The sequence below is a fragment of the Trichoplusia ni genome, chromosome 14 (assembly GCF_003590095.1).
Source record: "Trichoplusia ni isolate ovarian cell line Hi5 chromosome 14, tn1, whole genome shotgun sequence".
NCBI classification, from domain to species: domain Eukaryota; kingdom Metazoa; phylum Arthropoda; class Insecta; order Lepidoptera; family Noctuidae; genus Trichoplusia; species Trichoplusia ni.
Window position 1 is genome coordinate 1,199,269 of NC_039491.1, and position 12,749 is coordinate 1,212,017.

General features: G+C 35.0%; 1 protein-coding gene and 1 long non-coding RNA gene across 2 annotated transcripts in view; one reads left to right on the plus strand and one right to left on the minus strand.

Moving 5' to 3' along the window:
• The window catches only part of LOC113500589 (opsin, ultraviolet-sensitive-like), a 31,206-nt gene extending 18,713 nt beyond the window's left edge, over positions 1–12,493 (plus strand). The window contains exons 2-3 of the mRNA XM_026881444.1: positions 9,200–9,330; positions 10,016–12,493. Coding sequence (XP_026737245.1) covers positions 9,200–9,330; positions 10,016–11,043 — 1,159 coding nt within the window. The 3' untranslated portion in view covers positions 11,044–12,493. The remainder of the gene's footprint in view (positions 1–9,199; positions 9,331–10,015) is intronic.
• Positions 5,347–7,640, minus strand: LOC113500590. Its single transcript, XR_003401218.1, has 2 exons — positions 7,447–7,640; positions 5,347–5,880 (listed from the first exon to the last, which is right to left on the minus strand). It is a non-coding gene; the product is annotated as an uncharacterized LOC113500590 (long non-coding RNA).
• Positions 12,494–12,749: the final 256 nt, after the last annotated feature.

Genomic DNA, 12,749 nt, shown 5'->3' on the forward strand with positions numbered 1-12,749 from the left:
TCATTTATATACCTACAACCCAGTTTACGTTTAACAATTACTTATATAAAAAGGGTACCTTTTGAAGTACACTCACGAGTAGGTCCTTCAAACCCTTAATCAACAAAGGATCATATATTCCTTTGTCTCACAAACGTTATCACATACATACATACAAAGCTTGTCCCAAATTCTTTCGAATATTCTCATTTCATATACAGCTTTTCATAAACTTTATTTTCATACATTTGAATGAATTCCTAGAACATTTTCGATGGATAAAACTAACAATGAATTCTATAACAAGTAGATTTCATATATTCTTTCGATATAAATGTATTATTAAGATCCTAAAGACATTTTTCGCTGAATATTTTACTTGATACTTTTTCATTTTTTTGTTATATATTTAGGACGGACCAATTTGGATCTTTGTAAGGAAGTAGCTAATACAATAGAAGGGTAATCACAATCGGAATATTATATTGGTTTTCTGTTATATTTAAATTAGCCTGAAGTAAAAAACTTATAGTCCAGTAATGTTGCTTTTCTAATCACAAGTCTTGATTTTGTTACAAAAGATAGATGCATACATAATTACATATATATTGTCTAAAATAAAGATGTTACTTAAATATGTTTTTATAGTAACTATCGTTACAATGATTCATTATTAAGTGATGGTTTCGTCTGTCAACTCACGAGTATTTATCGGAATTGCCCGACTAGTTTCAAACTCAATCGGAGTCTTCAATCATGAGCTGACACAGCGGGGTCGCAAGACGAACGTAAATAATAAATATCCGAACGGTTAACGTTGCATCATTTGATAAATGATATAGTGCCAAAATATCGCTACAAAATTACATTCAGTGTTAGACTAAAATGATTCTCGCATCAATAATTGGTTAAAACACAGATATAAAAAAATATATTATTCATTGCAACCAGACCGGAAAACAAATGCAATAAAACCAACAAGGGGTTATGTCTATTAATGCAAACCCTTAACCCACTCACCCACAACAGTCACTGCTCCAAACACTGTATTGCAACATCCTACAGGAAATAAACCTACGATTACACGTCACTCGTGTTGTTTTTTTAATCAACAACCCCTCCATCGTTACGCAGACATCTATTACCTGAGGGCCTACCATCTCTTTAAGTAATATTACTGCATTTGTGGAAAAGAGATACCGCTTTACGGCTTGCAGTGCGTTGTCCCGCTTTGACGCCGTCAGTAGCAGAGAAGGGGAAAACGCTGACTGCCCAAAAACAGGGTAGTTTGGTGTTTCAGGCTCACGAGACCGTAATTTTGTAACGACAACCTTTTACAAACGGTTAACAGCAGACGGCTTGTCCGCATTTTATTTATGATGCCAAAAAATTATGGTCGCAGCCTTTTTGTCGTAATTTTCCTTTTTTCGTCGAAATGTGAATTTTACTTTATTGTAATTTTAATATACGCCGTAGCGATTAACTCTTCCAAAACAGTGTCGAACTCATTCATATAACATTCTTCCCGAAACTCTTCCGAAAACTCTCTCGAAACTCCCAAAACTTAAGCAATTTAACAAGATGTAGCATTGGAACGGCAAATCAGAAAATAATCAAATTTCAACATCAAAGAAACAATAGAACAAAAACATTCGAGAAATCTTAATTAATCTTAGTAAGCACTTACGAGGTAAACAAGTCACACCCATATTCAATGTCAAATTAAACAAACATATAAGTACATACCTACATTTCGAAATCGTGACGAGGGCAAAACTCCCCCAAAGTGCTTGTACTACGAGCTCTTGCATGAGACTAAGTGAGACAGCACTCTACAATCCGTAGCGTCGTCTCTGTCACACAGCCCCACAGTCCTGCTATAAGTGCCCAGTTAATCGATCAACGAATGTGTATAGTTGTGATTTACGTACAGGATTCGTTACATATCCACGTATCTCATTAGATGCTTCGTTGGTTTTATGTTCAAATAGAACGGCAAATCTAATCTCAGGTGGGACAAACTGTAATTGAAAAAAACATCAAGCACTTTTTCATGTTTTCTCAGACTAATACATACAAGGTTACATAATTTTATAGTTATCTATACTTACAATGTGTTTAAGAATGTTTATTTAACGAAAACAATTACGTGCTATAAATTACCAGATCAAATTAAAATGTTTTGTCTTAAAAACAGAGTTAAATATTCAAACATAGCCTCTGAAATCAGGCAGCAATCAATGTTGTTACAAAGTTATATAACTACGGCATTTGATGTAATTCGCTACGGAAATATCCAAGTTTAATTAACTCTAAATAATATTTACACGCAAAATTAATAAGTTCATTAATTCCGATAAGACATAATTCCTTCTGTTAGCAGTTACGACACGCCGGTGGCGCCGCACCACGGATACTGTCAGAACTTTTCTACTTAACACATTTTGTTTGCTCTTAGAAAGTAATTACCATTAATTAGTAGTTTGTATTGGTTTCTCATCCACATATTGTTACCTATTTTTTTCCACAATGATGCAAGGGTTATTTTTCACATTGAAAGAAACAAGCGGTAATCATCATTGTTTGGAATTCAGGAAACGAATGCGTTATATTTATGAACCAGTATCAAAAATCTTCAAAGTTGTTAGAGAATCAAGAGGGCCTTTGCTGATCAGACGAATCTTTTAATAAAAAAGTTATTGTTTACTTTAAAAGTTTTTTTACTGCTTACAAATGCTGAAGATTTTGACATTGATGCATGCCAAAGACCATGTCTTTATGTCAACCATTTGTCTTTTATCCATCCAATATATTTACTTCAAGCAATCCGACACGATTCTTGAGATATCAGAGAGCCTACTCATGGTGTTACATTACTTACGCATCAAAAGGGAGTAAAACAGATTACTTACTTTGCAAAGCCACAGCCCTGAATAAGGGTGTGAATAAAATGTATGTAAACCGGAGTGTATCAATGACAAAAATCCATTTGCACGTTGTCTTTTTGAGTAGTTAGGACTTGTATAATAATATAATATACAACCTAGAAAGAATTCGTTGCACTATAATTTGAACATCACTTAGATGAATCAATTCTAATCAAAATAGTTTTTCAGGATACCTTGCCCGAAGGGTAAAAACGGAACAGTATTAATAAGGCTCCGCTGTCCGTCTATCCTTTTTGTACTGAACCCTCAGCGTCGCGAGTCCGGATTTTTGGGATCATTTTTTTTTCGGTTTCCCGTCACTTTTTTTATATAACTACTGAGTAGTAGGACAAATTTACAAAAAAAAAACATCTGTAAAAACATTTTTGGAACGAAAGAATTCAGAGCCGTAACAATTTTTTCCATGATATTTTCATTAAACAAGAGATTTATACAAACTCATACATTATAAAGAGCAAGGGATTTCATGCGGGCTGATAAATGACAATCGGGCTGCGATTTGGGGCAACCCATGTCACGTGACATCACACACCATGCCGCGAACTGGCTGTAGGTGAATAGACCTTTAACCCTTGGAGATTTACATTCTTGCTAAACAATATGTTGAAGGTATAAAATGACACCTGAGCGATTCTGATTGTTTTAAATAATCTACAATTCAGTAGAAGTTATAGCTGTTTGATACAGATATAATAATAATGGATTATGGAGTCCAGAGTAATAGATCTACAATCTACAATCTAGATGTAATGGATTGCGATTTTGCTACTTATCTAATATTTAGAATTACTTTTATTTTTTTCATGGAAATAAACAGATTTTTTTAGCATACACAAAAAACAAGTAAAGTGATTGATGTGTAATCAATCACTACTTGTATAATACAATTTTTATTTAGCGCCCTTTGTCCCAACGCTTGGCAACTTTCTACGATTCTCTATTCCGGCCCACTTGAAAACAGCACTACCACGGTGGCGCTGTCCGTTCGGTGGTTCAAGAGTTAAACTCCTTGCAACTTACGTGTCTTGCCAAATAACGCAAAAAACGCATCGTGGTGTTCGAGATTCAAAACATTTGAAGTTTTGATGCGTGTTCTACCCCATTACGATTTATGTTCTAAAATATTCGACTAACCAGCAAACAACATATTCAAAGTTGCATCCAGATTCAAAACATATGACCGCTAGGTTAACATTTCAATGAAACCTACCATCAGAGTGCTCTCGGTACTTGAACTAGACGTTTGACATCAGGCATGTCATTGTGTAATCTCGTTCACTAAAGTTTGCTTCGCTCGTGTGTTAGGAATTATTCCGGCAGAGGATCTTGGGAAATTAATTAAATAGTTTGATAGAGGTTCGCTCTCGCATCAAGATTTGCGGTGCCTGTGGGTGGAGGTGCCGTATATTTGCAAGTTTTTCGGAGCTTTATAAGAATATGTGGCAATGTTAGGTAAGGAATAGTTTGGTTTAATAAATTATAAGTACCTTATAATGATGATTACCTTTATATCCTCTTAGTGATGCTGAGGAGGTTTTGTAAAACAGATTCTGCTCTACCCTAGTGCCTTTTAGTACAGGTGAAAGATAAGATAAATTATATAGTTCTTAAAGTTATCCCTACGTTTTGCCTGATACGTACTTGAACCCTATAAGTACATTTAAATGGTTTTTCTTATCTGTGAGAACCGGTGATTAATAATTACTCTTTACCCAAATCAGGTCTTTGTCTACATGTGATGTTAATAATTTTCAACTCTTCGGAAAGTTAAAATATCTCTTAATTGAAGTCAATATCTGGTGCTTTGATATCGTCTTTTTTATCGGTTTGATCATCGCTAACGCTTTAAAAATATAACTTATCTTCAGAAGGTTTCAAATGAAATGAAAATACGTCAACTATCAACTGATATTCACAATCTAGGGTACAAACGAGTTTTATATTCGTATATTTGTCTGAAGGAATCCTAGATTATTTGTCTCCACATGTCGCAATCCCGTCATTCGTATCCTCGCATTTCAAGAAAAGCTTTGTTCAACTTTATTAATATCAACCTAGACTTTTTTACTTGTGTTATTCTCAGTAATATAAAACTAAAAGTTGGTCGAGTGCGAGACCCGAAACACTGAGAGTTCACAGAAATTTGGCACCTAACAATTTTATGACCGTACAAATTGTTCGTTAGATATTTTTTTTGGTGTCGTAGTAACATTATAAATATTTCATCTATGATTGTTTTAGCTGTCTTTCTATAACAGTCCACTCGAGTACACACTGGAGCCTTAGAAACAACCGCATTATCCTTTCTACGAAACCCTGACCTAGAAACTAAAATAATAATATTATATTTTGTTATTAAGACAGCTAGACAAAACAAGGTGAAAAGTTTGTGGAAAATAGTTAATAAATAAATCTAATGTTTTGTTTTTGGTACATTTATTGGATACTTAGACGAGAGATTTGAGGCTTATATTTTAATAATATTACATATTTGAAATAAACACCTATTTACTACTGTCTATATTGAGAAACTAAATATTTTCTATATTGACCAAAATAACTTTATCGTATCCCATTCACAAACCATGTTAGCTTTAAGTCTTAACAAATTTATAAGAAAACATCGATTGAGATTTTTATATTTTTATATATTTTATTTAATAACAAAAGCCTTACCTATTCACAATACAACTAAGCCCAAAACACACAAATCTAAAAACTAAAAGTTTACACAATATACTTAACACTACTTAATTGAGAGATCTATCCATATTTGAGAACCAGTTTTTCAAGTCGTCTTCTAAATTATCCTCCCAAAACCAATCTTCTTTAATCTTCATTGGTATCAACATCTTACCAACATGTCTTGACAACTGACCCGCTCGACTGTCATTTGTCAAAGCAGAAATGGCTGCCAAATATCTCTTCATGTATATGCATTCGTAGTTGTTATCTGAAAAAAGAGTATTGGAAAGTGACCAGATACATCTTCTTCTTCTTCTAATATATAAAATTCCCGTGTCACGATGTTAGTTACCGTACTCCTCCGAAACGACTTAAGCGATTTTTACCTAATTTTATATGCGTATTCAGTAGGTCTGAGAATCGACTAATATCACATAAAAAAAAAAAATTTTTTTACTAAATTGTGTGTTTTTTTTTTTATTCTTTTTATAATGTGGCATTAAAATGTACATACAACTAGAAAAAAAAATATTCGGCAAAATAACGTTTGCTGGGTCAGCTAGTAGTCTATAAATATTAAAATGTAATAATAGGAAAGATGTAATTTTTTTGATCTACATATATATATCCGTATCGTATTCAATAATAATGGAACGGTCTTTTTTATTTCTTCCTGCAAACATAAATTTATCAAATTGAATGGAACATATGCATGACGTCACGTCTGTGTATAAGTTTTACTATGGCGTTACGTCACAATCCCTCTCCTAAAAGTTAAAGCAACATATGGGTGTCAAATTTTATAGTTCAGACAAAGGCAAAAATACGTGTGCAATATTTTTATTTATTTGCCTGACGGCTTCAAAAGACTTTTACATTTTTATACCCATCATCCCTATTATCAGTTTGAAATAAAAGTGTACAGTAGTTGAAATGAAACGACTTTTACGGATTTTATCGCGGTTTAATTTTTGGTTTTAGTTCCCGACGTTACACGTGAAGGTAGAACGAGCAACATCTTTTGTCAAGACGAACACCATCTCAGTCTGCCCGTGACCATGATACCTGCAAAGGTGTCGAAACGTCGGGAACTAAAACCAAAAATTAAACCGCGATAAAATCCGTAAAAGTCGTTTCATTTCAATGTCTAACATTCGCGTAAACCTAAGAAACCACTATGTACAGTAGTTGCCAAATGGACGGTTATTTGCAACTATCTTGCTATATTAAAGCTACTACCTCAGGGCATACTAAATAATCTATATCTTAAGCTGTTATTGTGAAAGAGATGCCGCTCTACGTAGTGTGTGTGTTGTCTCGCTTCCACGACATAAATAGTCCTATATTTAGAGTATACAGTCAATGCACTGGACGCAATAATGGTACGGAATAGTGGTCTTTTAGTGGATCTGGCAAATGTTAGTTGGCTTTTATCCTATTTCATGTATGCTGTAATTTAGTTTATTTTTCATTAAATTGCAATAGCTCAGGTGAATCTTTGGTAGTGTGGTAATTTTTTTTCTACAACTATTACATAATGCCGTCTAGTCGCTGATGAAGCAAAGCATGTATGAGTTCCAGACAACTACACACATTTATCCACACAGATTCACTCATTCAAATTGTGAAAATCTGTGTTTGAGTACACATAATAAATGACCATGCGCATCACACAAACATTTTTCCTCCATGGGAATCGATCCCACGACCCTCGGTATACCAGTCAGGACCACTAATCACGGGACCAACAGCCAGTCTATTACTATTATTAAAAAAGTCTGCGTTAATATGACTGCGTTAATTTCAGCGACTCAAATAGTTTTTAAAAAATTACCTTGATTTGATTTTTCTGTAGCGTTCCCAAAATGATGACGATAGGCAAAATTTTTTGAAGAAACAGTTTTTGCTGTCTGATTCTTGGCCATACAATGACTCCTTGATGATGGTGTCCTATCAACTGCTTCACAAAAATACACGACTAACAATAATAATAACAAATTATAATTCATTATTACAAATCGATATTAACTGCTTATAATATTAATTGTTGAAATACCGATACGGACTCGAGAAAAACAAAGATGTTTTCTCTATTTATTGCTAATAAACACTTGTACAAATATTTAAAGCAGGTTGATTGAACCTCTGACATTAATAATTCGTTTATATAACGGTTCATTTGACCTGAATTTATAATTTTGTTACCCACTAGAATTACGTAATACAAAATTATGAGGTTTTTAACCGATTTCAAAGACAAGAACTTCGTACTCTTAAAACCGATTCTATTGATTCTTCATTCATGTACAGTTTAAATTTGACGACGGTATTAAAAAAAATGTTTTATAACAATTTGTCTCCATCCGTGCCAATATTGTTCTTATGTATGATGCCAGACCGTCCATCCGTCAATCGGTATGTAACACTCATCCACTACAGCCATTTAAAAAAAAAATGCGTGTAGAATGATGGGGGGGGGGGCGTAACTGATACTAAAAGTGGGGAAGTCTACTTCATGCTGCGATAATCGACATTCTGGTATCCAAACCCACGGGCAAAGGTTTCTTCATGAAATCCAAAGTTTCTCCAAACGGTTCTCCATGAACTAAAAGTTTTCATAACCTAGGGCTGTCAGTAGTTTGCATTTCGGGTTACGGATCGGACCCTTATCGGGAGTATACAAATATTTGCAGCCCTAAGCATGTTTGTTTGCGGCCAGTTATTTGTGTGTATTAGATTTATGCTGGCGGAGATAATAAAGCAATAATGTCGAGACCGTTACATAATAGACGATACGTGGCCCTTAACATTGATTTGTGCACATACCCTACAACTCCCAACTTAAGGGTTCCTTGCGTATCCTTGTCAATAGTTCAGAAGGAGAAACGATGTCTTCTCCTGTTGTTAGGTTAGTTTAAAATTTATGGAGTTCAGGATCTTTGTACCTACTCATTTATACATAGATAAAGTTTCAGCGGACTGTGACTGCTTTTGTTATTTTCTTCCAAGTTTTGGCAATTAAGAGGTTGGATACATGCCGTGATTATAATGATAACATAGTACAGGTTAGTGACTGGAAAACTGTAAATGAAAAAGATTGTGATAGAGCGAAATGATATGCTCTAGTGCAGGCTTTCACCTTGTATATGATATGTCCTAGTTATTACTAATATTTTAAACGCGAAAGTTTGTATAGATATGTGGATGTTTGTTCTTCTTTCACGCAAAAATGAATGGATTTAGACGAAACTTGGTACACAGATAGTTTATAATTAGTTTATAATAATATCTGAGATTAACACATAGGATAGATTTTACACTTTATTTATTTATTTGTTAAAAATAAATTATTTTAATTCCAACAGATTACTGTGACATCAGATTTGATTTTTATTTGCCCTTTGATTGCCATGACCCAAATATCTTGACACACATCATTCAAAATCTATAGACACTAAATATCCTGTTACGAAATAAGACCAAACCAGTGTCAAAATATTATTGTTGCGAAATCAGACCACGTACCTACTTTAATTCAAATTATTATTATGAGACGGAGATCAAAGTGGATGGTATATGTGTTCCAGATGCCGCACGCTGCGTACTCCAGGGAATATCCTGGTGGCGAACCTGGCGCTTAGCGACTTCCTGATGCTCGCCAAGACTCCGATATTCATCTTCAACTCGTTTAATTTGGGACCAGCTTTGGGGAAAACTGGTGAGGACGATTCTTGTTATGTTTTTTTAAATTTATAGACACCCTTAACCACTATGTCCTATAAATAAGAACATAAACCTACTGGAAAAAAGAATTGTAATAAAGTATACAGTTAGTTATGTTTATAAAGTATAATAAAGTATATAGGAGCTCGTGGCTAAGCTATAACCGCATAAGTGATACGATCACAGGTTAAGCTATGCTTGACGCGGTTGGTCTGTAGATGGGTGACCATCTTTGTCATAACGAGTTCCTCCGTGTTTCGGAAGGCATGTTAAATTGTGGGTCCCGGCTGTTATTCCTACATCTTTGACAGTCGTTACAGGTAGTCAGAAGCTTGAAAAAGTCTGACAGCCAGTCTAACCAAGGCGTATCGTGTTGCCCAGGTAACTGGGTTAAGAAGGTCAGATAGGCCGTCGCTCCTTGTAAAACACTGGTACTTAGCTGAAACCGGTTGGACTGGTAGCCGACCCCAACATAGTTGGGAAAAGGCTAGGCCAATGATGAGTTAGTTATGTTTGAGGAATAAGAGGAATGAAGAATGCTAGCTGAATGGTATAAAAAATTAAAAGATTCTTGTCTTGCTGTCGAAAAACTATTCATTTAAAAGAAAAGAAGTTAATTTTAAATGAAAGATGTCTAAAATGCATACAGGGAAACTAAAAAGTCTTATTATTTTTTCCAGGCTGTGTGATCTACGGGTTCGTGGGAGGATTGACCGGTACAACATCTATCGCCACATTATCAGCTATCGCACTAGACAGATATTGGGCAGTAGTACGACCACTGGAACCTTTGCGAGCACTGACAGCAATACGAGCTCGTTTGCTAGCCATCGGTGCCTGGCTTTACGCGTGTCTCTTTGCCATAATCCCAGCTCTAAACATAGGCTACGGCCGCTATGTTCCTGAGGGCTACCTAACCAGTTGCAGCTTCGATTATCTCACAGAAGACTTCTCGCCACGTTGTTTCATCTTCGTATTCTTCTGCGCAGCGTGGCTCGCCCCCTTCTGTACCATATCCTTCTGTTATATCAGCATCTTCCGCGTCGTGGTCTGCAACAGAAACATGACATACAACAATCAAGAACAAAGAGTTTCATCAAGACATGTGAAGGAGCGAACGAAGCGTAAAGCGGAGATCAAATTAGCGTTCCTTGTCATGGCTGTTATTGCACTTTTTTTCATATCATGGACCCCGTACGCTGTCGTCGCGTTATTGGGAATAACGGGCAAAAAACATTTAATCACTCCAATAACTTCGATGATTCCTGCACTATTTTGTAAGACGGCCGCATGTATAAACCCTTTTATTTACATAATAACGCATCCAAAGTTTCGCAAGGAGTTTAAGAAGATGTTGTTCAGGGATAAATCTCGAAGGATGAGTGGTACGCTTAGAACGATAGGGTACACTACTGACACTACAAAGATACATAGGCCGAGCAAAGATCTGAGTGACACTGATGTCGAAGTAGTAGAAATGAAGGATATACCATATCAGACGGAGAAGGTCGATGTCAAGGTAAAGACTATATCGTCGAAGATAGCAGAACGTCAGGACTCGCAGACGAGTATCAGCATGAAGAGTTTGGAAGAGACTATAGTTACTCCACCCTCTTGGTACACGAAACCGCAATTCGCGAAGAAGAGAAGTTTCCACCGGCATTCGACACGTAGCGTTGTATCACAAAACACAGATCCCACTGCATAGAAGGCTATTATGTTAAATTTGTTACATTTCAACCTTTTTTCTCCGTAAACTGTTTGGATTTGTATGTGACTGATGTTTGTAATGCATGTCACTCAGAACAAGGGTTCGTAAATTATGTGTGAAATGTAATTTCCTTGAACAATAGTTTTTAAAGAACAGTTTAAATAAATAATAGTTTAAAAAAACTAAAAAGCCACCAAATAATTTAAACTCTGTGTCTTTCAGTTCTGATTATTTTTAGCGGGTGTTTTTTTTTGTCTTTGTTAAACTATTATTTATTTTTCATTGTTTAGTTGTCATCGGTCTCCACTCAGTCTACAAAGTTTGAATTAAATCTGACCGTTAGAAGTGGCTCAAAATCGAGTCCAAAGGAGTTGGTTACAAACAAACAAACAGACATACAGATGAAGCGAATAAAGGCGTCATGAAAATAACTAATTTACGTATTACGAAAGACACTAGAACGTAAAATTTAAGAAATATCCTCTTCGATAAAAAAACTTTTAAATCTCAATGTTCGTGCATTAGGATATATGAATATTTATATAATAACGATACAGGAATATCCCAGTGATATATAAAGCTATTAAATATATACTTATTTATCTTTCGCAACCTTTCTCATTCCATTAAATGTCATAATTCTGTTTTTTCTGCTGTCATTCCCAATATAGAATAAACCCACAAATTAACATAAACTATTCATAGTTGTTCCCCATTTAACCCCATTTACACGGTCTCTACAACCCTTACATCTTTTTTCTATTTTCTATCAGATATATTGGATTATTTTTGCCGCTAAAAGGAAGCATGACCTTTTTTTGTCTAACTGTCAAAATCATTTTTTCCATGGCAACTCTTCAGACTATTTGTAAAGGAAGTAATGCTAGTATCTGATACTATTTCACTCTAATACTATTGAGACGTACGAAACACTAAAGAGTTTGTATGAAGGTAGTTTTGAACAACATCAGATACCGGAAACTCTGACGAATTTAAAGAATCTTCAATTACTAGTACAAGCAAATCTTTAAACACCTTGTTTAGTTTCCATTCCAAAATTTCTAAGAATATCTCTACACCCCGCGGACTGCTAGCTATGTGATAGGCTTTATTTCAGTAGAGCACATATTCTCATACTCTTTGATTGTTCGTTAGTCACCAAAGATATAAAATTATTTTAATATCGCCAACCACTTTGCATGAGTTCCGGTGAAATAGAGAAGGCCAAAAATATATGGAAAACAAAAGACGACGAATAAAGGCTAGAGAACCTTAGACTTCTACCACCGTACAGGCCACTGGTTTCTCGGAACTTGTGGAAAGGAGGTTCCTCTTAATATTACTTGTAGATATGTTTGTAGATATTTAGCGTAAATAGAATGTAAGTTATAGAAAGATATTTTAAATATGTATATGAATGTTATTAATAAAAATCTTCTGTCGGTTCTGTTTCTATTTTATTTAACCCCCATTTGGTAGTGTTTGTCTTTCATTTACTTTGGAATGAATATCAGAGTCGTAGTGCATTCCGTGAAGGCTTATAGACAAGTTTATTTTACCATTAGGTTTTTAATTATGATGCGATGTGACATTGGCTGAACAGTCAGGAAGGATTTTCATTGTTTGAGGACATTTGAAATGATGTATTTATTTTACAAACTATGAATTATTTAGTTGGTTACTAGGGGTAGCAACCGAGAAGG